The 25,674-nt window shown below is 44.5% G+C and overlaps 1 protein-coding gene across 1 annotated transcript in view; it reads left to right on the top strand.

The window, feature by feature from the left end:
• The window catches only part of DEPTOR (DEP domain containing MTOR interacting protein), a 116,690-nt gene extending 91,733 nt beyond the window's left edge, over positions 1-24,957 (top strand). The window contains exon 9 of the mRNA XM_037166621.2: positions 23,410-24,957. Within this exon, the coding sequence (XP_037022516.1) occupies positions 23,410-23,538 (129 nt within the window). The 3' untranslated portion in view covers positions 23,539-24,957. The remainder of the gene's footprint in view (positions 1-23,409) is intronic.
• The last annotated feature ends 717 nt before the right edge of the window (positions 24,958-25,674 follow it).

Raw genomic sequence — 25,674 nt, 5'->3', positions numbered from 1 at the left:
AGAGGCCGCTCTCGGGGCCTCCGCTCGGGTCCCTTCTCTGCTCTGCGCCCTTCCTTAGTCATCCTCCAGGTCCGACTCCGACGGCCCTTGGGAAGACGGGGCCTCTCTGCACAGCGCTCGCCCCATCAGTATTCACGGACCACCTACCACGTGCTACACATTCGGTTAGGCCTTCGGGGGTTTACAGTCTAGAAAGGGAGAGAGACACCCATCAAATAATTTCACTCCTAAACGTAGAATTATAAACTGAGTACCAGCTTCTGGTTTGTGTAGGGCTCTGGGAGGGAGAATGGGGAACGGCCCCCTGAGGAAAGGATGCTGGAGCTCAGATGTAGAGAACGAACAGAAACCAACTAAGCCTGTGTACCGTGTGTGTGTGTGTGTGTGTGTGTGCAGGTGTGTGCATGGGCATGCACATGATTGAAGTGTGTTCACACATGTGTTGAGATGCACACACAGAGGATTTAGTCCATGTAGAAGAAACCTAGAGGGGCCATGATTCCCTAGAAGAAAAGAGTGAAAGCCGTGACTAGATTGCAGTGTGAGGAGAAGTTTGGAAGGAGGGGGAGCAGTGACTTGGGTCAGGGTCTCTCAACCTGTTTTTTCGTGACCTTCCCCTAAAGGAGCCTTTTTAGGACATTTCTTTTCTTGATCATCCTTCCCCATGAGATTCGGACACTATATATACCTGTTTATATACTCTGTGTGTGTGTATGTATATATGTTTATATATGTGTGTGTGCACACACACTTAAAAGTCCTTTTTTCCCCTTTGGGGGCTAGTCACCCCCAGTGAGGATGAATGAGTCAGGGGAGGAAAGGTCAGGAGCTTTGTAAAATTGTGTGTTAAACTGAGTAATTTCTGTGTGACGAAACGCACAGCTTTTAAGTGTGTAGCTGCGTATGTTCTGTCAAACGTATGCACCTGGGCACCCAGCTACCAGGCCCATTTCCCACGCTGCAGAGACCTCCCTCCTGCCAGTCAGTCCCCTCCCACTGGACGCAAGCACTGTCATCATTTCTGTTACCATAAATTAGTCTGGGATTTGGGAGTCAGACAGCATTCTGGCTCCGCTCCTCAGGCCTCTATGATGTTTGGCCCTGAACTCCAGCCTCTCCAGTCTAAATTGCCTTTGCCTTGTGCCCCAAGAATTCTGCCCACTCCTCCCGTTTGCCCCATGTTGCTGCTCCCCAGCTTGTCTGGACAGCCACGGCCACTCTCTGCTGGATACGGAGGATACCAGGCCCTTGCTGACCAATTGCGCCTGGCAACCCCACTCCCAGAACACCCTCTTCCCCCACTTTCAGAAAGCCCCAGAAGCATGTCCGACTTCCTGCCAGTCGTTCTCCTGCCCTTCGTTGGACCCGTCACATTTTCTCTCTCTTGTGGCCAGTCCTGTGCTCACCAAGGACTCCTAGTTAGTGCCCAGCATGTGCCTGGTGCTGGGTCACATGATGAAGGCCAAGGGCCTAGTGTCAGACACTGGACGTTTGCGTCCCAACTGCACCCCTTCTGTAGGGCCCAGGACAACTGCTCAAGTCGGATCTAAGCCCCCAATTCTTCACCTCCCAAGTGGCACTTCCAACAGTCATAATAGGTCACAAGGCCTCTATGAGGCAGGTGTGTGAGACAGTAGCTGCTTTTCAGAAGGGAGTGCCTGAGTGGCCCCATCAGGGAAATCAGAACACAGAACCTGTAGGCAGACATCTGAGCAGAGGTTACCTCTGTTTGCCAGAAATTCCAGTTGGTAAAACCGTGGGTCACAGTGACTGACGGTGGGTCAGAAGGGTGAGTCCCTGAGGACACAGCGCTTCTCTCTGCAGGCAGCTTCTCCCGATCGGAATCATGCCCTCGGCACTTACGGGGCTGGAAATACAAGCATGTAACACACCATGGGACCTTGGCTGGTAGCGACTTGTGCTTGAGTCCAGTCATGAAAAAGAAACCACACAGTAATTTAACAGGAGAAGTAGAATGCAAAGAATCATAACTACAGTGCGAGATTGGCTATTAAAAAGAGATTTTAACCCCCACCTCCCCCACTAACAGGTAAAAAAAGTAGTCATAATAAACATTCCATAAATGGTTGTAGGTATAATTATTATATTGCTTGTTACAGTCACTGTGTTATTCTGCATCTTCTAGCTGATTCTTGCTTAAGTCAGTTTGTATTTGCAAACATGTAACACAAAATTACAAAACAGTAGCAGAAATGGGATATCGTGGGACTCGAGATGATCATAGGCTTCTGCCTTATTGCAGTGTGCTGTTGCAATTCTGTCACTTTTTTAGAAATCCCAAACCTGTTTTCCCTCTTAAAATGGCAATGAGTATGGCCACATGACGTAACTGAAAGATAAATAAGAAAATATATACGAAGCATCAAGCCCTGCCCGTCACGTGGTGGATGTTCAGTGAGCACCATCCAACAGTTCAAGTGTCAGGTGCATCGATCAGCAGATGGGACTCAGTTTCAGGGCTGTTCACATGTGCATCTCAGCACCACCATGGCTGGCGTTACATGAAGTCCCCGCTGACTGCTACGCTTGTATCACTGGGCTTCTTCTTGCTTACTCCTAAGCTTGTTTAACACCAAGTTGAAACTAAACACTTTTATTCACAACTGTAGAAAAAGTCATCTTTTACAAAGCAAAGACATGGCACATTATAGGAACATCTTCGTGCAATCCTGAGCTGCTCCTAAGTTGATCTGCTCCAGGCTCTACCTTGAGCTTTCTTCCTGTTGGGTCCCTGGAGATGCCTCCAGGTGTAAGGTCAGGGGACGCCCCCCCCCCCCCCCCCGGCACCCACCCCCACCCTCAACACCACCAGACTGGCCTGAGATACCTGAGACACATTCAGAACCGTCCCAGCCAAGGCAGGGCATCTGCTTCCAAAGCTGTACTCATGGATTTATTCTTGACCAAACCAAATATCTTGGAAAGTAAAGATAAACATAATAGTGTCTTTACTGTCACTTCTGGTGTGTGACTTGCCGAGAATCCCTCAGTTTGGAGCCTTATATCAGCCCTCATTAGGCTCCTTTATGAGCGACATAAAATCCTTCAAAACGAGGATTAAGATGAGTGTTTCCTTGTCGTGTAAGAGCTGGAGGGAGGTCGGCCCACGGCTCAGGTATGTTTCCGCGGTCTCTGATCACCTGTTTGGTAGTTTCCCTCGGCTCAGCGGCCATTGCCAAGGTCACTTCGTGGTCTAGGATGGGTGCTGGAAGTCTCGCCTTTAGATGTGCATTCCAGTCACTCACAAAGGAAGAAAGGAAGAAGAAGGGCACTATTGTTCCTTTAAGATAATTCCTAGACATGGCCACACACAGCCGCATTCAGCTGCAAGGGAATCTGGGAAATATTGAGTTTATTCTGGGTGACTATGATGGGGTGAATTGTGTTTCCAGAAAAAAAGATATATTGAAATTTTTCCCTGGCCAGTGTGTCTTAGTTGGCTGGAGGGTCATCCCAGGCACCAAAAGGTCGAGGGTTCAGTTCCTGGTGAAGGCACATACTTAAGCTGTGGGTTTGGTCCCTGGTTGGGGTACATATGGGTCAGTGTTTCTTTCTCACATTGATATTTTTCTCCCTCTTTCACTCTCCCTTCCTCTCTCTGTAAAATCAATAAATGTATCCTTGGATGAGGATCAAAAAAAAAAAAAGATATATTGAAGTTCTAATCCCCAGTACCTGAGAATGTGATCTTACTGGGAAATAGGGTCTTGACAGAGGTCATTAAGTTAAGACGACATCATTAAGTTAGGCTCTAATTCAATAGGACTGGGGTACTTGAAAAAGAGGGGGTGTGGGGTTGGAAATAGAGACAGATGCAGCATAAAGACAGACAGTGTGAAGACTCACGTGGAGAAGGTGGCCATGTGGCTGGCAGGAGCATCTACAAGCCAAAGGATTGTCAGTAAACACAAGAAGCTGGCAGATGAAAGAAAGGATTCGCCCCCGGAGCGATCAGAGAGAGCATAGCCTCTGAGGCGGTGCATTGCTGTTGTTTGAGGGCACCCAGTTTTTATTCAGTATCTGTTATGGTTGCCCTGGAAACTAATACAATGGCCACATGACCAGAAAAAAAAATGGAGGTTCTATTAACAAACAGGGAGGGGATAGGGGACCCTGGGTACAACTTCTGTCACTGACCAGAAAAAAATGGTTCAGCAAATATTTATTGAGTGTCTGTTGCATACGATGTCTCCTGGGGGCCAGTGGGGAGCCAAGCCAGTGAGGTCCCTGCCCCCATGGAGCTTTAGGTCCAGTGATGGGTCAGGTGCCAATTGTTCACGCCAGTATTTAATTATCAACTCTGATGTGTATGTTTGTCAGGAACATTACCGGTGCAAGACCTGGAGCCTCATGGGAATTTTTGTATGTTTGCACAGTTCATTTCTTTCCAAAGTTCCAAACTTCCATAAAGTCATGTGCTAAGTCTGTGGTTTTGCTTTTAAGCTGCAGTTTCGTATTCTGCCCACCATTTCTTTCCTATCAGATGAAATCAAAACATTGTTGATATTACAGTTACCACTATGGTTTTCAGAGGGACAGACAGCAATTGGGGAAAAGTGACTTGACCGAGAACAACATGGGACAACCTTCATCGGGCAGGGCCAGATCACTGGAGCAGGAACTAGGGATGTTGAGTTGATTGAATGCTTTGTTTTGCACATTCCTGCTCCTCCCCTGGTCTCTTCCATCTCAGTGAGTAATCATTACCATCCTCCCAATTGTTCAGGCCAGAAGTCATGCTTCCTTTTCTCTCCTCCCTCCAATTCAAGACACTTCCAAAGCATATCTCAAGTGTATCTGTTTTTCTTCATTTCCCTGAATCCAAGCCACTGTCATCTCACCAGGATTCCAGGGGTTCTGACTGGTCCCCTTACCTCTGTTCTTGCAGCCTCATAATCCGCTCCCCACCCTGCAGCCACAGGAGGTCAGGTTCTGCCACCCTCCTCTTTGAGATCCTTCAGTGGTTCCACACACCCTTTTAAGAGAAATTCTAAAAGGCCCACCATACCCTGCACAGTCCTGCGTGATGTGACTCTACCTGGCTTTCAGATGTTCTCTCCTGCCACTCACCCCCTTGCTCACCCACCTCCATGATCACCTTTCAGTTTCTCCCACCAGTGATTGTCTTCTCTCCATAGGACTTTGGAACGTGCCATTTCTTCCTCCTAGAATTCTCTCGCCCTGGCTTCTCACAGCACGGCTCCTTATCCTGTACACCTCACCTTACTTGTCTCCTCCTTTTGTGTGTTGGATGGAAATTCTTCATAGCATTTCCGTTCACATCTCATTGGCTGGAGCTGCATTGTGCAGTCACTTCACAGGGGGCTGGAAATGTGCATATTTCATTTTCCAGCTTTGACAGGGCAAGAGAAAGGGAGGTTGGGGTGCAGTAAGGTGAATCAGGGCTATGGTACCTGCCAGACCCCTCATTTCTCTCACTCCTCCCTGTTTTCTTTTTTACAGATGTATTTATTTTCTTTTAACCTCTCTAAGACATGCACCTTATGAGTACAGGGACAGTATCTAATTCTTTTTTATTGTATGCTCAATACATATTTCTTGAGTCTATAAATTAATTTCTGTGGCTAGGGATAGTGGAAACTCTAGCTCAGGCACTGTTTTTGCTTTACAAGTGTAAGAAAACTAATTAAAGTAGCAGGTGGCTAGTGAATTGCATTCTAGCACCTTCCAAATTACATGACACTTTAAAGGTACTCAAAATTTTTTTAGAGTTCAGTGACCTGATTCTATTTATTCTTATTCAAGTCTTCCTATTTCTAAGGTAGTAAATAATTCCTGGAAGTTATTACCAAAGCCCTATCCCTATACTCTAAGACGGATGGGCACATATAGAATGTACTGCAGCCCAGCAACTACGAGATGGTTTACCTGAAAATCCCTAGCATTTTGCCTGGCCCAAAGTTACTACTTGTTTTTATTTTTTAAAAGAATTTGAGCATATCCATGGATGTCCACACCCTATATTTCCATCAAAGATAGAGACAGACAGCACTGAACTTATTTGCCTAAACAGGTAGTTTTTCCATTTAACATTTTTGGGCACCTGCGCCCAAATCAGAACATTTCATGCAGAACTAGGGGAAACAGTGCTAAGATAAATGTATGCAGTGTTTGTTCAGTGACAGTGTGTGCTGGGCACCGTGCTAGGTGTGTTATCTCGGTTTTATCGTTTATGATAACAGTCCTGGGACATAAGTATTTTCTCCATTTTTACAGATGGAAAAACATTAGCTTCAGCGGTGTGGCAGAGGGTGGGGGTCATGGTTAAGAATTTTGCCTAAGGTTAAGACTCATGTATGAATTCAGATATTCCTGGATCTGGATCACATGCTTTAGAGCCATTATTTTATACATGTGGAACTGAATATATCAAGAGAAGATATAGACAAAAAATGCCCTTGGTGTCGTAGGGTGTATGTAGATGGTCCTGTGGACAGAAGCACAGTATTGCATTTGGGACTGTTCTGCACTGGCTTTCATTGTGCTGCTGTGTCCTCCAAGAATAGGATACTGATGGGATTCCGGCACGGTAGTAAATTCAAATCCACCAAGTGTTTAAAAGTGTAAAGATTGAGCTTTGGAAACTGGAAAGATTATGTCTTTGTCTCTTAACGTTCTGTATTCCAAGGATCCAAGCAGCCCAAATCTGTTGATCCTTGGGGTGTAATGTGAGACTCCGTACTTGAGCTGTGCCCCTGATGAGTATTTTCTGTCCACACGAAGCCCCAAAGCATGAGCCCTACGTTGTCCTGACACCAAGTGGAGACTCTGAGGCCGTGACTATTTGAGGCCTTAGACAAAGTCTGTGCTGAGCATCGTCAGACACCTGTTCCACTCAGGGGTTTAGTTTCTGGTTTTGCTTATTCTGTGTTTTGTCTGACATTGGTTCAGGTTCTTACTCTGTCTGGATCTCATCTATAGACTTGTCTCTTTGTGTCAGGACTTTATTTTCTGTCCCATCTGTCCTTCAGCCCCCAGGCACAAACATACTCCTCTTGCTGGTGCTACTGTGGAACCAGAGTGCAGGGTCTGTGTACCTGCAGACTGACAGGGACCCAAAGATGCTGTGGCCCTCACAGTACCTCTCTAGGTCCTATGCTATCACCTTCAAACTACTTTGACTTCTGGGAGGTGAAGGAAGCCATGGACAATGTTTAACGGTTATTGATGACCTTTTTTTCTTGGCTCTCACTGGGATTTTGCACTGGGTAGATTTATAGATGAAATATCTTTGAAATTCGCCCATTATGTAAATGTCTGTTGAATTGCCAACACCAGTGGTAGTACAACTCACACTACTAATAATCCGAAACTTGGAGCCAGAAAGTTTTTACTGGTTCTTAACATGATTTGAGGGTTGTATGCTTCTTTGAGAATCAGTGACAGCTATGGACCCACTTCCTAGGATTTGGGGGTGGGGGTGGGGTATGATAAGAATCTTCCAATAAAGCTGAAAGGAAAGGAGAAAGAATTCCGCAGTTTGACTTCTTTGTTGTATACATAAAGAAAGCGAGGCCCACAGAAGTGAAGGGATCCACCTCCAGGGGTGAGTGAGCTCTCCAGAACTCGGCTCTGATCCCCTGACCTTGCTGTTAAAGGAGACGTGTGCATTGTACTAGAGCAGCTTCAGTGCTCGGCCTGTTGGACACCCCCTGCTGTTATTTCCGTCTCTCCTCTATTCTGCCCTTACCGTCATAATCATTCCAGTAACAGGAGCTCTCTGAGTTTATGTTATGGTCAACTGTTCTTAACAATAACAATAACAGTGTTGTGCTTTTATAAGACATGTGTCGGAGAATGTTACCTCTATGATCGAATTCTCACAATTTCTCAAAATACAGGTAAATACTATTAATTCCATTTTACTTGTTAGGAAAAAAAACCGAGACCCAAGTTGGTTGTTCAGGGCCAGGTGAAGAGTGAATTCCCGTTCTTCCTGTGCACTTTAAGGTACAGGGCTTACATCTAACCCTCTTGTATAAAACAAGCATGAGCAAGAACACAAAGACCCCTGAGTGTTCCCAAACCTCCTCTGTACCTCAGAATCCCTTGGGGCTGTTCCTCAAAAATACCCAAGAAACGGGTTCATTGGTCTGGGGTGAGGCCCACACGTGAGCACTTTTCAGAAACCGCCTGGTGGTTTTGATGTGCAGCAGCCAATGACCTTCCCAGGCCTCTGAACAGGCGGACACGATGCTGCATGATGAATCCCTGCATGTGGAATGAGGGGCTGTGTGTCTCTTCCTGCCTCAGATGCGGGTGCAAGGCAGTGCTCCACCGTGCGACTTTGAAATACATCGCGGAGACATATGGGTGGTGGACCTTGGGTACTGAGGCATTTCCTTGAAACCTATTATCAGTGACAAGCACACCAGAAAATATATTCGTTCCAGTTGATGTCAGAATTGACACGGAGCAAAACAAACAACCAAACCCGTCTTCGAGTCCGTATTGCTCATGCTCTCATCTTTGAATCCCTACAGCTGTGCCCTGTGCTGTCCCAGAAACCCTGCCTCCCCCAAGCCCGGAAACAACCCCGATGTCCTTCAATGGGTGAAAAGTTAAGCCTATTGTGGTACATCTACACCATGAACTCCTTACAAGAAATGAACTATTCAGACATGCAACAGTGTGAATGAATCTCCAGGAAATTATATTGAATTTTAAAAAGTCAACCTGAGAAACTTACATACTGGATGATTCCATTTATATAGCATTCTTAAAATGTCACAATATAGAAATAGAGCACAGGCGAGTGGTTGCTGGGGCGGTTCAGGACTGGAGAGGGACGGGAAGTGGGGACAGCCATGAAGGGCATCGGGAAGGATCCTTGGCATGCTGCCAGTGTTCTCTAGTTTGGCTATGTCAATGTCAGTGTCCTGGTAATGACATTGAACTACACTTGAACCAGATGTTTTCATTGTGGGACAGCTGGGTAGAGGGTATGTGGGATCTCGCTGTATAACTTTTTCCCCTTTGTATTATTTCCTACAACTGCACGTGTATTTATTATCTCAAAATATAACATTTAACTTCAAAAAAAGAAGAAAGGAAAGGAACCCAGCTTCCCCCAACTGGTAGCATAAACACAGCTTTGCTGCCTGCCTTGTACCTAGGGATGGAATTTCAGGATGGGGTTGCAACCCCACTTGACGGGGAGGCTGCCAGCGAGCATCTGTGGCCTGTCCCCTGGGAAGGCTCCATGGTGCCACAGAGGATTTTTAAAAGAAAGGATAACGTATTGCATTCTGTCACAAGGAAAGCTTAAGGGATGGAGGTCAATTTCCTATTAATTCCTATTAAAACTAAAGACCCAGATATACTTTGGGTCTTTAGTTTTAAAAGATGGCTGAAATGTTTATTTTTTCCTCCCTCTTCATACCTCATCCTGGAACCCCCTGATTTGGCAGAAGTCATGCTGACTTGTGGAAAGTTCACGAGCAGAAGCTTAAATGGGACATGACCCATTTAAATGGGGCAGAGCTCTGCTGGCGTGGGGACAGGCAGCGATCTGCATAAGGAGACCCCAAGGAGCCCCTCCACACCTCGGAGAAGAAAGCCGCCTTTGCGGGGCCACATGTGACCAGCTGTGTTACCACAGGGACCACAGTGCCCTAACCAAGCTGTGTCCTGGGCGAATGGCTGCCTGCACATACCCGCAGCTGGGGTTGATGAGATCAGGTGACAGCTCATAGAGCCAGGAGCAGGCACACACCATGCCTTGGAAGGCATGACCGTCACCTGCCTTCACCAGGTCAGGGGAGGTGAAGGCCCACATAGTCCCCTGTCTGTGAATGCTGGAATCCAGCACTGCAGACCCACATGTGAGGCATGACTTACGTGTCTCTGATGCTGGAGATTCTGAACTTGTTCTCTCAGGAGCTTCTGATCTTGTGGAAATAGGATACATAGAGAGAGAAATACCTGGAAAAATGCACAGTTGTCTATAATTAGGTGTTGCATTGTGTAGTAACAATTCCTTACCCACTGCCCCCCACTTCACCCATCCCCTCTGTATCTGTCACTCCCAAAGGGGACTCTACCCCCCAACTCTCTCAGAACTCCAGGCCCGTAATCCAGCTCATCCTGGACATTGGCCAGCATATGTCATCAGCATGTTGCTGTCTCCAAGTCCCTCATCTTTGCCTTGAAGTGTGTCCAGGGAGCCTGGGACATACAGTTCTAGCTTGACCACCACAAAGCTCCTCCTTCCTATTTATGTTCATGTTCTTCCCAATATTTGATTCCCAAAATGTCCTCAGTAGAAGCGTGAGGAAGGGATGAATGTGAGATCCATCCAGGAAGGGAGAGTAGAGGGTGGCCTGATGACGGGGTAGAGGGCTCTCCTTGGGCATTGTACCATGGGCATGCTACTGCATATGGAGTTATATGATATTCTCTAGAATCTTCCACCACTGTCTCTGTAAGCAGAAACTGTCTCTTTCTTGTGCCTTCTTTCTTGCTCCTTGGGGCAGAGACATAAAATGGATGAAGTGTTGAAGACAGAAGTTCTGGCCTTTTCTCTCCAAACTTCTAAAAAAAAAACTGGTTGCAGTGAACTGTAGTTGTGTACACAACACAGCTAGTTCGGCTACTTTATAAAAGACAGGAGAAATATGATCAGGCTAAATATGGCCATCTGGAAAGCTTTCCTGGACGCAGTTTGCTTTCTTTCTTTTTTTTTTCTTCTTCTTCTTCTTTTTTTTTTTTTTTTTACTTAGGAGGAATTTATTTTCTTACAATTCCGGAGACAAGAAGTCTGAGATCGAGGTGTTGGCACGGTTGGTTTTTTGGAGTCCCTTGTCCTTGGCTTTGCAGAGCCACCTCTCCCTGTCTTCAGGGGGTCCTCCCTTTGTCCCTGCCTTCAGATTGCCACTTCTTTTTTGGTTCTTTTTTATTGGATTCAGTGGGGTGACATTGGTTAATAAAATTATACATGTTTCTATAATACATACTTCATTTTGGAAGCAGTTTTCCAATGCCCAGAATGGACGTTGATTTTCCAGGGTTGGCCTATAAATTAATCACTTTCTTGTGTAAAGACTTTGCGAGGGCGTTTGGTCCTGGCTAAGAATCCAGTGGTTTGGCCACAGGAGTAAACATTCACAGGCTGGGGAGCTGGCCCAGAGGGTAGACCGCCGAATGTAACTTAATGTGTCTACAGGCATAATGGGGAGAAGGAACCAATGTTTGTTGCGCATCATGCTGAATGCAGTGCTAGTTGCTTAATATGTGTCACCTCCTCTAATCTTTGTCACAACCTGATGAGCTGGGTCTTCGCTCTATTTTACAGTTCAGGTTGAAAGGGTTTGAGTCACAGGCTCTGGCCATTCTGAGTTACGGAATCAGGAGCCAGACTATCTGGATAGTCCAGACTATCCAGACTACCAGGCCTGTCTGGACCCAGAGACCTTGGTCCTGCCATTAGATCATGGTGCCCCTCAAATATGTTGGCATTATTTTATTTTTCTGGTCCTCAGTTTCTCTCCAAGTGGCTACTCTTGGCAAAATATGTTCCAAACTCTTGCCAGAGGTTAGGTGTTTCTCTAGGAATAGAGATGTTGGAGGGAATGCCCATCTTCAAATCCATGCAGTTCTCCGGGCCTGGGTGTGAGGCATCTGAAGACGAGGGGATCTAGAACATGACACCGAGCTGTCCATGCCCATTGTCCACTGCTGGACCGTGGGAGGTGGGAGGCGGAGACTTTACTTCCAATCTTTACCCATTGTTACCGTGAGACTCTGGATCCTGTAGCATAAGTTCTTGAACCGAGACAGCCCTGATTAGCCTGATGGGGAGCCCGTGGGACACAGATCACTTGGTCCTGGATCCTGCACATAGCCCAGGTACTGGTAGAATACGGAAGGGGTTCTAGAGCAGAAACCAGAGGCATGGCTCCCTTGCCTGGAGGCACCGGGCTCCCACTGGCCTTAGCAAAGAATGTCTAAGGTTGCTTAGCCCAGATCTTGTCACACCCATGCTCCGTCCTGTTTAGAGTCCTTTTACTTCTCCCTCCAAAACACCATCAGTGAGGTGGTGGCCTGTGTGTCTGCTGAGTGTGTGAACGCATGTGCTTAGCCCAGCTCAGGACAACTGTACCACTGAGGAGGTAGAATCAGGAACTGAAACTGGCTCACCTTTAGAAGTTAGATAGTGGCACCCCTTGTGAATGGAGAGATATATGAAGAATGCATTGAATTTGTGGAAACAAAATTATAAGGCAATTATTGGCCTGGTGAATTATGTGGATATGTCCTGCATCTCATTAAATAATCTTTTAAAACCTCTGTTACATTAATTATGCATTTTTAGCACAATCTAGAAAAAAAGCATGATAACTTATGGGTGTTAAGTGGATAATAGTAAATATTCTAAGGGCAAACTGCTAATTGGGTAAGAGATTCTTATGGAGGAGAGAATTTGGGGTTGGGGTGGAAGTCCGACCTTCTGGAGCCTCTTTCCTTGTTGTAAGTGCCTGTGGGAGTTCATATCTGTGTTGAGTGTTTCCTGCTGCTGGAAGCCCCAGGGGGTGATGACAGGGAGTTCTAAGGGACTGTCTGCATGCACAGTGTAAGCCAACTCTGTACTGGGGGCAGGGGAGGGGGGTAGATAATTTGCATGTCCCCTGTGGTATAAAGGCTCCAGGTGACAGGTCCCTTTCCTTCAGTAGTAAAGGAAGTCCATGGAGTCTTGTGGCTATAATGTCAGAGGCTGCTGCTCTTTGGTGCCCAAACACTTCTTACAACCTTAGAAATCACCAGCTCAGGAGCATGCTGTCTGTCTCGGCACTGGCAGATCTTGGAAGAGGCTCCAGTACAACCGTGAGCTGCCTGTGGGAAGGTGATGGGAGCTGCCAGCATAAGCCACCACCCTCCATTCTTCCTTACCCACGACTCCAGAGAGAATCCCAGGAAGGCAAGTTTTCTCCCTAATCTGCGGAATCCAGGTACTGTGGACTGAACCAGGGTTCCCCACACGTCCCCCTGCTTGAAGTGCACCACGATCTCCCTTCGGTTGACCTCCATCAGCGCCAACAACTGGGCAGAGTGGACCAAAGCCTGGCCTAGCTCTGAAGTAGACCTTTGCTCCACTGGGGCTGGGAAGGCAGGTTCTGTGTGAAACCAGCAGGCACTTCGAATTGCTCAATTTCAGACAGAAAGTCTTTAAAGTTGCTTTTTGTTGTTTTATTGTGAAAGAGTCATCCTTACAAGTAGTTGGCTTTCCTTCAAGGCTAATTGCACAGTCTGTTCTTTGGGGAACCGCATCGCTGTGCAGCACGCTTCCAGCGCACCAAGCTTAGAGGAAGTCGGTAATTCTCGGGAGAGAGAACCCGGCGTCTGTCCCGGGGCTGGATCCAGCCTCTTCCCGCAGCCTCATTCCCCAGCCAGTTGCATATTTGGTGGAGAGATTTAGGGGACTGAAGCCACAGCTGCACATTTTCTTTTCTTTCCCCCCCCAAGGACTGTGTATTGGGGTCAGGGAGCGCTGTTAGGCACTACACAGAGCCACGGTTTACTCACTCCGGCAGTGACCAAAAGTCCTCGGTAGTGTCCATGCTGCCCGTGGACGTTTTGTGAATGTGAAGCATTCTATAGATATAGGGACTTCTTTGTGCAGACGTAACCAGTAAATGTTGACTCAGCTTATGTCTCTTTGGTGAAGGACCATCCACCAGTCGACTTACACTGCACGAGTCCTTCAGTTCTGAAGCAGCTTTGTTTAAGTGAATATCTTATGGACAGGGCTAGAGATGTTTTAACCCGATTCCACTGCTCTGTTCATTAGAATCGTGTTGCTGATTTACAGTGGCTACCGGAGCCTTCTATCCTTGCAGGCTGCTCATGGATGGGGAGAATTTTGCTCTTATTGCCCTGCATTGTTATTATTTTTATTTTTATTTTTTGTTCTAAATGAAGAACTCCAGCTCAACATCATTTCTATTTCCTGAACCAAGACCCAAATTGACTCTCTTGGGTGTGGCCCCATGAGGTGGTTTCTGTCTTTTTGAACAATCTGCATTCACTGGGCTGTTTGAAAGGGAGAGGTTGTGCAGGAAAAGGGGTGGAAGAGAAACACCAGCAAGTATTTAACGTTCACTGGAATTAAACACTAGGTGTAGTTAATCGGACATGATCCTCATAATAAACTTGATCCGCATTCTACAGATGAGTAAAATATACTCAAAGAATGTGTAACTTACCCAGTCACATAACTAATACATTATAAAGGGTGACTTAAAACTTTTATTGCACTACATAGAAAAATGTACAGATTATTTTTTCAAGTTGTTTCTGTATACCCTAAGCTATTATAAAATGAGCTGTTACCCAGGAGTTCTAAGACCGCAGATTAGTTGTCTGCTTTCGAGATTTATGTAAGTTGGTCGTGTTGTAATTGTGGTATTAGACACATGTCTGGGAATGGCTGGGTCCCAGGCTGTGCCTGTGCGTGACAGGGGTTACGCCTAATTGTTCTACCCGGTATTGAAAGTGGAGCAGAACAGTCTCAACACGTTACTGTTGAATTGTCTATTTATCCCTCACATTCTGTGGATTTGACTTTATGTATTTTGGGGCTTTTGGGGGGCATGTATGTTTGGTACATATATTTGTTAGGTACAAGTATTTATAACTGTAAATTTTTTGATAGATTGAAACCTTTGTCATTATAAAGTATCCCTCTTTTTTCACCAAAGATATGTTTATTGGTTTTAGAGAGAGCAGGGGAGAAACATTGATGTGAGAGAGAAACATTGATCAGTTGTTTCTTGTGTGTGGCCCTGACCAGGAATCAAACCCACAACCTTTTGGTGTTGGGACGCCTCAGCCAAGTGAACCACCCAGCCAGGACTGACACATCCCCCTTTTCTGTAGGGCTTCCTTTTTTTTTAATTTTTATTTTTATTTTATTGATTATGCCATTACAGTTGTTCTATTTCCCCCTTCATTTCCCTCCACCCTGCACTCCCCCACCCCTACCATTCCTCCCCTTTAGTTTATGACCATGTGTCTCAAGTTCTTTGGATTCTATATTTCCCATACTATTCTTGCCCTCCCCCTGTCTATTTTCTACCTACCGTCTATGCCACCAGTGGAAAACTTATTTGAACAAATAATAAAGGAGAATTTCCCCAATCTGGCAAAGGAAATAGACTTCCAGGAAATCCAGGAAGCTCAGAGTCCCAAAGATGCAGGGCTTCCTTTGTCCAAAGTCAAATGCCCATGTGTGAGAGTCAGTTTCTGAACTTTCAACTCTGCTTCATTGGTCTGTGTGCCTGTATCAATACTATTATACTTAAGTGTCCTAACAATATAGATAAATAATATGTCTTTTTTGTTGTTATTGTTTATATATCTGAAACATATATGTGCTTGAGACAGAGTCTCATCTTATATTCTTTTATTTTATTGTTCTGACCTTCAGTTTACATAGTTAAAATAACATCTCCTTTCCAAATTTAATGCATGCAAACTCCTAGCCTAGTTCTTGCCACATCAGTAACCAGTGAACAAAATATGTTAATAGTTCAGTCAGTAATAAACAGGAGTGCGTGGGGGTTTTGTTGGGGGGGTTGCATAGAAATTTAGAGCTGAAAGTCTCTGATAAATATAAAAATTTTCAGCTCAACTTATCAGATGCTTGGAGAAGCGAAGTGACTCAGAGTGACTCCAAGTGACTCAGAATGACTGAGCTCCCTGGGTGTGGAGCTGAGCTAGAGTTTATCTCCTGGTGCTTCCTCCGTCGGTCTGTGCGTAACTTTACTCTCTCGGGCATCCTTGCTGCAGAGGAAGGGCGGGAGGAAGGAGAGAGTCCCTGGAGACAAACTTTTTAGGAAATCCGTTTCTGCTGTGGATTAGCTAAGCTTTATAGGCCAGCGAAGGGGGTGCCTCGCCTGAGCGAGGTTACACCCATGCGGCATTGGTCACCTGACACCAACATTCTCACCGCCCACAGAGGGAGATGGTGTATTGAGTCTGCTGCTGTCCTGTTGCTGTTGTGAAGCAGAGATGGCACACCAGACGGGCATGCGGGTGGCACGGGTGACATCAGGAAGAACCCCGGTGTGGTGATGCAGCACCGTGACAGATGGTGTGGTTTGGGGCTTGCTGGCTGAATTATGTGCGACGTTGTTACCAAGAGCAATTGTGCGTCTTGCATCCGTGTGATGTCTTCCCTCCTGGAGTCTTTCCCATCTTCACAAGAGTCATGAATCCTCGCCTCCTTGCAGCAGGAGATCGGAGCCTCCAGCAGTGAGAGGGAGCTTCCCCTTCTCCTGCAGGTTGTAAAGAAACATGGTTATTTGGATGCTGGTTGAGGCAAATAAGATGATGCCCACCAGGGCTGGCCCAGATGTAAAGATCTGTCCGAGTTATTCTAAAAGAGTAAAAATGCCTCCTTTCTACTCCCAGTCATGTTCTTCCCTACTAATGATGACAGCAGTGGTAAAAAAGTGGTAAAAAAAAAAAGATGGAGCAGGAAAATATCAAACGCCACATTCTTAAGAAATCCGGCTCTGGCTGGTGTAGCTCAGTAGATTTAGTGTGGGCCTGTGAACCCAAGGATTGTGGTTTGATTCCCAGCCAGGGCACATGCCTGGGTTGCAGGCTAGGTCCCCAGTAGGGGACACATGGAGGCAACCACACACTGATGTTTCTCTCCCACTCTTTGTCTTTTCCTTCCCCTCTCTCTAAAAATAAATAAATAAATAAATAAATATATTTTTTAATTCTGGCTCTACTACTTACTATCTCTGGTTACTTCTCTGAATTTGGACCTTTGACCATGAAATCGGAAAAACAGTAATAATAGTAATATACCTACCTGATAGATTATGTTGGAAATTTGTAATGAGTAAAGGACTTTGGGAAAACATCAGATGTTCTTTTAGCTCAGAGCGCCGCTCGTGATACCTGGCAAGTTGTGACCTCAGGAGCAGTCTTCTAGCCTTAAACGCCCACAGTGCTGCATGTCAGTCATGTCTCCACAGAGCTGGGCAGGAACGAAGTTATGTCATGACCCCCTGCCCCCCAGAAATAAAACAAAAGGAGTGGTCTAGGTGTACGGTCCAAACAAGTGGCTAGGCTTTTGCAGGCCTGGTTAACACGAGAGGTAACAAATCATCCATCGAAAAGCAGAGCTTTCGTTAAAGGTTTCTGCTCTTGCTTTTACAGTCTCATATGTCAGATTATGAAAACCAGGGTGTATGATTTGGAGCAAGGTTTAAAGAAATGAGAACGACCAAAATATAACTTTTCTTCCTGAGCTTTAAACGCTAATAGCTTTCAAATATTTCTTAATCTACTCAGGACTTTCATTGCTTTAGTTCACCCTCAGCCTTCTTTGATTTTTGATTCTTGGGCTCTCAGAAGCCTCCGTCCTCCCTCACAGCAGGTCTGGATGTGGCATATATTTGGCACGTCAGCACTGGAAAGACAGCGGCTCACGTGTGGCTTTCAAAGTCTGTGGCTCTAATGTGCCAGCAGCTTTGGTTATTTTTGGTGTTGTTTTGAGCAACTTGGGTGTTATGTCTGGTGATAGTTCTGAACTTCTGCATTTCATACATTATTATTATTAATTTTGAAGTCTATAGGATAGCAAAATGTAGCTCTAAAAATGATACACTTCAGATAAGCAATAATTATGATGAAAACTGAAATGTCAGTCTTCCTTTTATACGTGAGGCTGTTAATGTTTGTGGTCATAGCATGCATTATTATAATATTAACAGGTGTGGGATGAGCATTTAAAGTAACTTTTGGTAGGAAAAAGCTAGTGTATGCTTTGTAGAACTGCTGTCCAACGTAGTGCTTTATTAGAATAACCTGATGTATTCAATAAAAATGCAGATTCTTAACAGCACCCCCCTCACCCCCTTTAAAGAGTCTGGTTTGGTAGGTCTTGGGTGAGAGCTGAGAATTCACATATTTGACAAGCCCCCAAATGGGACTCATATTTGCACTACAATTTGAGAGCCATTGTTTTGTATTTGTGTACACTTTTCACCAAACAACTGGAAAGTGAAAATGGTGTGAATAGTGTTGACTGTAACTTCTAACAGTGACTGTAACCCCACCATTCCACCCCCACCCTGGCCAAAGCTTTCTTATTAATTGGTGCATTTCCTGTCATAAGTAGCATTTAAGTAAAATAGGTTGGGTGCCTGGCATGGATTTGTAGAAAATTCTACTTTTAGTGGGAGCTTGATAGAATGATTTCTAGAATACACCCAAATGTTGTATCTGAGTAAGAGTTTAAGTATTAAGTTGACCTTAATATCTTGGTTCTCCTCTGTGTCGTGTAATGAAATAGCTTTCCATACCCTGCTAACCAGGACTCAGCACTTCCTGTATCTGTATCTGTATCTGTGTCTTTACCTCTTTTTGTGACTTTTTCTGTCTCCAGAACTTTCTCTTGGTCTCTGTCTTGCTAAATGTTTTGTCCAAGCAATCTTAACCTCTAATCTTTCATTTTCTTTCAAGGAGGGAGAGGAAGAGAGAGAGAGAGAGAGAGAGAGAGAGAGAGAGAGAGAAAGCAAAGTAGCATTCACATAAACAATGCATGGGCACATTCATTTCCAGGAAATGTCTTGGTGGACACAGATTTCCATAGCAGCGAGAAGACACTTATGTAATCCTAGGTGTAGGGTTTCTCCCCAACCTCACTCCCACTTTGGATGAAACAACTGAATAATTATGATCTCTTTCCAGCCACACAAAAACCAGTGCACAGTTGCTCAGTCCCGTGGGCATCAGTCTGTCCAGAGGTTGTCAGACATCTGCCAGGACTGGCTCAGGGAGAGGAATTAGAAGCAAGATTATTGGTTGGTTTGGCTCCTTATCAGGAGGAAAGGCTGGATGGCGTTCGCCCAGGTATTTATCCCAGCTGATCACACCCTGAAATGTGCCGAGTCCTGCCTCCCTTGTCCTGTTAACTCCTTCCAGACCTACTGTGGTTTGTAATACTTTTCTCCACTGCCCTGTTGCTTGGAGACATCACTTACCTATGACTCAGGAAGGTTTTGTTCTTCATTTTCGTTGAGGATAATGCCCTCCATATCTTTTCTTTAAGAAGTTAAGCTACTCTGTTTTTTGTAGATTGAGTTTAGAGAATCACATGAGCTCATGAATGATTTCTTGTCTATGAACTGGGAAAAATGAGAGAATTGTAATCAAATCTTTGAAAACAGATCTGATAAAGTAGAAAAAACCATCTTATCTTCACATGGATTCTCATTACCACCTATGTTTGGCATCTAAGTCTCCTGAGCCCAGGTAGGAGGTAATATGTACGTGAGGTAGGTTGTTCAGAGATCATCACATGTTCTGTTTGTCTGCATGTATTAGCCTTTTAATACAGAAGGAAAATAATCTTCCCCAGGCTGTGCACTTCCTGCAGTTACTTGTAATATGTTTATCTGCAGAACATAGTCTACCGTAGATGCTAATTCAAAGTTCGTTATAACCAAATACGTGACAGAGTTGTCCCTGTACTTCTTGGTCATTTTGCACATTATTAGTAACAGGACGTCAGCACTGCTGGAACCACAGCAGCTGCTGGGACCACTTAGGGAGAAATAATGTCTCTCCTAACAGCCCGACTCTAAAAATACTGCCTTGAAAATAGGCGTGATAAAATTCCTTTTGCCTCATTCAAGGAAACAACTTGAAATAAATGTCTTTATTTTACATATTGTTGAGGATTTTAAGTGACACAAAAAGCAACCCAACCTTAACTGAGAAAATTGTGGCATTCTTTAGAGTTAATCAAGCTATTATAATAATCATAACCTTCATGTCTTTTTCCATCTGAACCACCGTAAACCTGCTTTGCCCACCCCTGTATCTGAGGGGACCTAGACTTCCTCACACTTACATATGTAAATATTGCACTTGATTAACTTGTATTTATGGGGGGCTGCAGCATCTTGTGGAGGTCAAATTCCAGATGTGGCATTTAGTTGTGTGACCCTAAGACGGCACTCTGAGATGCTGTCTTTTTTACAGGGATTGTATTGCAGATCATGGAATGTAGAAAACAGCTATTATAAGGGGAAAAAAGAAAGTGATTGGAAGGGTATCAATAATGTAGCAATCTAGACAACCTGGCTTGGTAGACTAGGACAGGAACCAGGGCTGATCTGGGGCACTAAGTCCCAGGGCAAATAAACTTTGTCTCTGTGTTGCTCAGCCCCAGGTTCGGTGGTCCAGGAGAGAGTCTGATTGGCCAAAGTTGGGTCAGGTGACCCAAGGATACAGGAGGACATCTTGATTGGTATTCCCATCTCTATTGCCCACCACAGGAGAAAGGTGGTACCCAAAAAAGATACCAGGTTGCTTTCAGCAGAATGGCAGGTGTATGGCCAAAACCCAACAGATGTCACCCATGGCTGTTAGGAGGATTTTCGGTAAAGTGGGTAAAGTACCTTGATTGGTACTTGGAAAAGAATGGGTTTTAATAAACAACAGAATTTATTAAGGAATCACCTGCTGCTTTGAAAAGGACCCTACCTGAGATACTCTTCCTCCTGAACTAAATTATAAGCTTCGTGAAGGCAAGGACTGAGCTATTTAAATCTTCATTTTATTTAATCTCCACACACCAATTGGTACAAAATGCTATAGTTTTCCCCCCAGCACCCTATGTGTTTTGCCATAATCTCAGCACCCCCAGAGGAGTGCTCAGGTGGTGTGGCACAGGGAAGGGGGATGGGGCAGGAGTGGGGTGCTTTTGCTCCAACCCCACCCTTGTTCTCTGCTGCTTGGGAGAGCCTGTGGGCCTGCAGGGGTGAGGCTGTTTGTATGCCTAGGTAGCCTTGAATCAGCTTTATTTTACAGAAGAGTGAGTTGGTCACAAAATTTGGTATTTGAGAAATTAATGTGTGTTCATACACATTCACACACAAATGAAAACAAATTACCTTTTTTTTTTAGTTCAAGTTACCACTTGAACTGAATGGGAAGTGATAAGAAATGAGAAAAATGTGCCCATCTAGAAGGGAGTGACCCTTTCTCAGCCATTGCCAAGTGCCCATCCAGATGTGATATCATTACATCTTCAGACTGTTCCAAAAAGGCCAGAACCTGTACTTTTTGTGCGTGTGTGTGGCCTTAAATGACACAGTAGACCAAATGCACATAATTGACACTTACAGAGCCTTTCGACCCAGATCATCAGATTATGCATTCTTCTCCAGTGCTCAAGGAACATTCTCAAGGCTAGATCACATGATGGGCCAGAAAGCTAGTCTCAACAAAGTCGAGAAGATTGAAATCATGACAAGCATATTCTCTGACCACAATGCAAAATGACATTCCATTAACACCCAATTAACTGCTGGAATCAATGGCTATAATTTTCTCTGTCTTTTCATGCAGAATAATTAACAGTGATTATAAAATCCATAGCAAGCTGCAGAGTGAGGTTAACTAAAAATGTTACTTTTCATTATGTTTAAACTGATGAGGGGGGCCGTTTGTCAACACAGGTGGTTCCTTCATACAGGGGACTCATAACCTCATGTTTATTAAGTCATTATTTGCTACTAGTCCTAATAGGTTGATAATAGCTTTTCTTTTTTCAATCATTCAGCTTCAAAATGAGGAGCCTCCTTAGAACACGCCCTAGACACGTCTCCTACCTTCATGGGTATAGTACAATTATAATCAGGTCCAGTTGAAGATCAGATGGCGACTAGTAAACTAAAAATTATCGACAAGTGACTTAATATGTAAAGAAACATAATTAAGTGTTTTCACTGTAATAAAAATGGAAAAAATCTGTATTTTTAATGTTAAAATTTCCTAACTTCCAAATATTGACCTTTCAAACAAGCACTGCATGGGAGGGATAGGATACAGCTCTGGCTGAGCCTCAGTGCTGAAGGTGAGGTTCAAAGACACAGGCACATCTCGTCCCTGCGCGCTGGCGCAGGGCGAGGCAGAGCATGAGCGCACCTGGCAACTTCTGCCCTCCCATTTGGCAACCCCAAAGGATGGTTGTCAAGAGTTTCAGCATTTTCACAATATTTGAGTTAATGGTGATTAATTAATAATTGGGAGCAAGTGTGCACAGGAATTACTCGGGCATTGTACCTAAAGAAATGTTATCGTAACAGCAGAACAACAGACGTAGGAAACATCATTAAGTTAACCAATGTCAACCAAACCTTCCCCGTTCCCTCCCCTGAACCCACCTTCTTTCCCTTCTTCCCATTTGTCTTTCTCTCCCATTTTTATTTTCTTTTTATTTTCTTATTTTCCCACTAAGCAAAGTGATAATTTCTCTTATAAGGGCCCCTCTGATTACATTGGGCCCACCTGAGTAACCCAGAGTAATTTCTCTGTTAAAATCAGCTGCTTAGCAACCCAGTTCCATCTGCAGCCTGAATTCTCCATTGCCATGTAGAAACTAACATATTTATAGGTTCTGGGGATTAGGACATGGCCATCATTGGGGGGTCAGGATATTATTCAGCCTCCAACAAGTACTTGCTTTGTGCCAGGTACTGTATGGGCTTACAGTCTCTTTGATTCTGTTTTGCTCTTATCACTGACAGCTGGAGATCTGTGTTTTCTCCATTTTCTATTTGAGTGAACATAACCAAATCGCTCATATCAAATATCTACATCTTCAGACATACAGCGGATATACCATCTGTTCATGCGTGCCAGCTAAGTGAAAACACCCAGTACCTGCTGCCACCATGAACTTCACGAGAAGAACTTTCATTTGGGGCAGTGGCTGTGGGTCAGTAACAAGCTCCCCATGACATATCCAGAGGGGCCTCTCATTATTTATTAACTGGGACACCTTGGCAAGTCAAAGGAGGCACTACTAATAATTATGCAGGAAGGATAGGAATAAAAGAAGACTGTCCTAGAAATACCGGGCCATGGGGTCCCCCTATACATTGGGCCTGAATGAATAATAACAGCCATAAATACTGTGACTATGTATTGAGTACCCCAGAGGGTCAGAGGAACGTAGTAGAAGCTTCACATACTTTACCCCATGTAGATGTTAAAACAATCTTATAGGTGGTATTATTGGCATTACTTTTAATCATCCCTACTTTACAGTTGAGGAAAAGAAAGCTCAGGAATGCAAATACCTGGCTGAAGCTAGTAAGTTCCCAAGTGAGGATTTAAATCCAATTTTGTAAAATCTCTACAACAAATGCTTTCTCCATTATATTGCCTTCCAGGAAAAGTGTAGTTTCTTGGAAATGATTGAATTGCTGTTGCCAGCTGGGAGTGGCTGGGTATTTTCAGGATGGCGTGGCCTGTGAGAACCACACAGTGCCTTTGTGAGAGGACTGTGAACAGCCAGGAGCCATAACGGATGCTTTTCCTTCGTCTTGCCTTCAGGTCTGCCAGTTTGTCGTCTCTGTCAATGGGCTCAACGTGCTGCATGTAGACTACCGGACCGTGAGCAACCTGATTCTGACAGGCCCTCGGACCATCGTCATGGAGGTCATGGAGGAGTTGGAGTGCTGAGCGGGGGGTGGGCCCCTCGAGTGGCCTGCAGATGAGTGACACCAAAACAACACGGAGCAACCCAATGACAAGACTTCCTTGCCCGTGGGTGGCTTTGGACATACAGATCTTTTCTCCGTGCACACACATCCTAATTCGAGTTTCATACGCTGTTTGAATGTGGAAGGACTGGGTAATGCATCTTAAAAACAACAACTTATGTCAGTGTAGAACATATTTGGGACACAGAGTTTTCTGATTGTAGAATCGCTCTTTGTAGTTCTCATCCACTGTTTTTTTTTATCTTAGTTTTGCAGAAAGTTGTTGAAATGCTTCTCTAGCCAAAACAGCCACGTGCTCAAGTCCCCTTTGTAGGGAGTCAGTAGCGTAGTTTTTACAGACTCCTGAGTGTAGCCTCACCGAAATGAGCGTGGAACTGCTTATTAGAGAATCTAGATTCCATTGAGCTTCAAATTAAAGCAACAAAGGAATAGTATCTGCGAATTCGCATTTTGAAGGAGGTTCTAAAGCATTCGAGTGCTTAAAAGCCATCAAAAAATGGCTTTTTCTTAATTCCTGCCTTTAGTATCAACTTTTTACATATGTTTTCAACATACGTTGACAGACAAAAGCGATGGGATGATATGGGTGGGCAGGTAGGGAGATGCCGCTTCAAATTGTTTGCCATTTTCTCTGTCTGAGTCTAAAGCATTTTGTTCTGTCAGCTACTGCAACTTTCTGGAGTTAATGCTGAGCGTGTTGAATGTCAAAACAGAGAAGTCTGTACGTACACATATGATCCAGATCAAGCCTCTGGCAAGATTTCACTCTGAGGTTGTCCCTTTTTAAGTGAAGTATCCTAGAACTTGGCCCATATGTGATGAAAACTTGAAACTAAATTGCCTTCCTGGCCTGCATTGCTACTAGCTTTCTAGTATAACATATTCTAAGGACATGACGTGCTGCTCATTTGGCAAGATTACTGTGTTTTGCCATGTATAATATGACTTTTTGCCCAATTTGGGGGGGGGGAGGATAAGGAGGAGCATTATACGTGGGTATAATGATTGCACAGCATGGGCCTAACAATCCCGTGTATAATGTGCACAGAACCGTGGGTGTGCATTGTACACGGGGGTGCACTTGGCACCACCGAATGCGGTATTTTTCACCAAAAGCAATTCTTGTGTATTGTGACTTTTCAGCTCACTTGTATATATGCATGTTTCCTTCTTTCTCACTATTATGATTCTTTCTTTTTTTTTTTTATCTAGAAAATAATGTATTTTGGGTCTTGGTGTATAGAGGAAATTCCTCAACGTGCCAAATTAGGGAGTCAGGGAACACTGAATTCTTTTTAATTTCATATAATGAATTCTGAATGATGAAGTTACTTTCTTATGATGCATTAACAAAATAAAATATGGATGATGTACCTCAGCCACTTTTTTGTGATAGGCTATCATAATGTATTGGTACTAGTGGAACCAACATGCCACCTGAAAGATGTTGCCACTGTGTTTGTGCAATCCAACTTTTCTGACCTGTAGCTGTGGTCAGAGGATGTGAAGTAAGATACAATGGCCAATGTTAATGTTGTCCGTGTGCATTTGAGAAACATTATCCTCTCCATACATATTATCATATGTGCGTTTATACTGTATGCCGGTCTCTGTGCTACAGATCTTAACAAATACCATCTCTCCTAATTCTCATCACAACCCTGCAAGGTAGGTATATCATGCTCACTTTTCAAATGTGGAAACTGAGTCCAAGCAAGTTTAAAATGGTCTCTAAGTTCACCCAGCTGCAGAAAGTGAAAAGTGATAGAAGCCTCAGTACAAACATGGGCTTCTGTCTTGTTAAAGCCTGGGTCACCCCTGCCCCTAGCCTTTCCCTCTTTAGGGACCTTCTGTTGAAGGTTTAGTCTGTACCAGGTGCTGTGCTAAAACTATTCATTACTTATTCTTATTGACCCATGAGGTCAAGATCATTACCCTCATTTTACAGCTAAGGAAACTGACTTGTGAAGAGGTTAGTTAATCTTATGCAACCAATAAATGGGAGGCCTTACCATTCCACTTGAAAAGATTTTTATAATGTCTTTAAGAGATGAGTCTTAAATGGTTTCCGTGCCCCGCTGTCCAAAGGCCTTTC

The sequence above is a fragment of the Artibeus jamaicensis genome, unplaced genomic scaffold (genome assembly GCF_021234435.1).
Source record: "Artibeus jamaicensis isolate MK-2021 breed Jamaican fruit bat unplaced genomic scaffold, CSHL_Jam_final scaffold_916, whole genome shotgun sequence".
Taxonomy (NCBI): Eukaryota; Metazoa; Chordata; class Mammalia; order Chiroptera; family Phyllostomidae; genus Artibeus; species Artibeus jamaicensis.
Note: the sequence above shows the minus strand (reverse complement) of the source record. Positions and strands in the feature narration are given on the sequence as shown.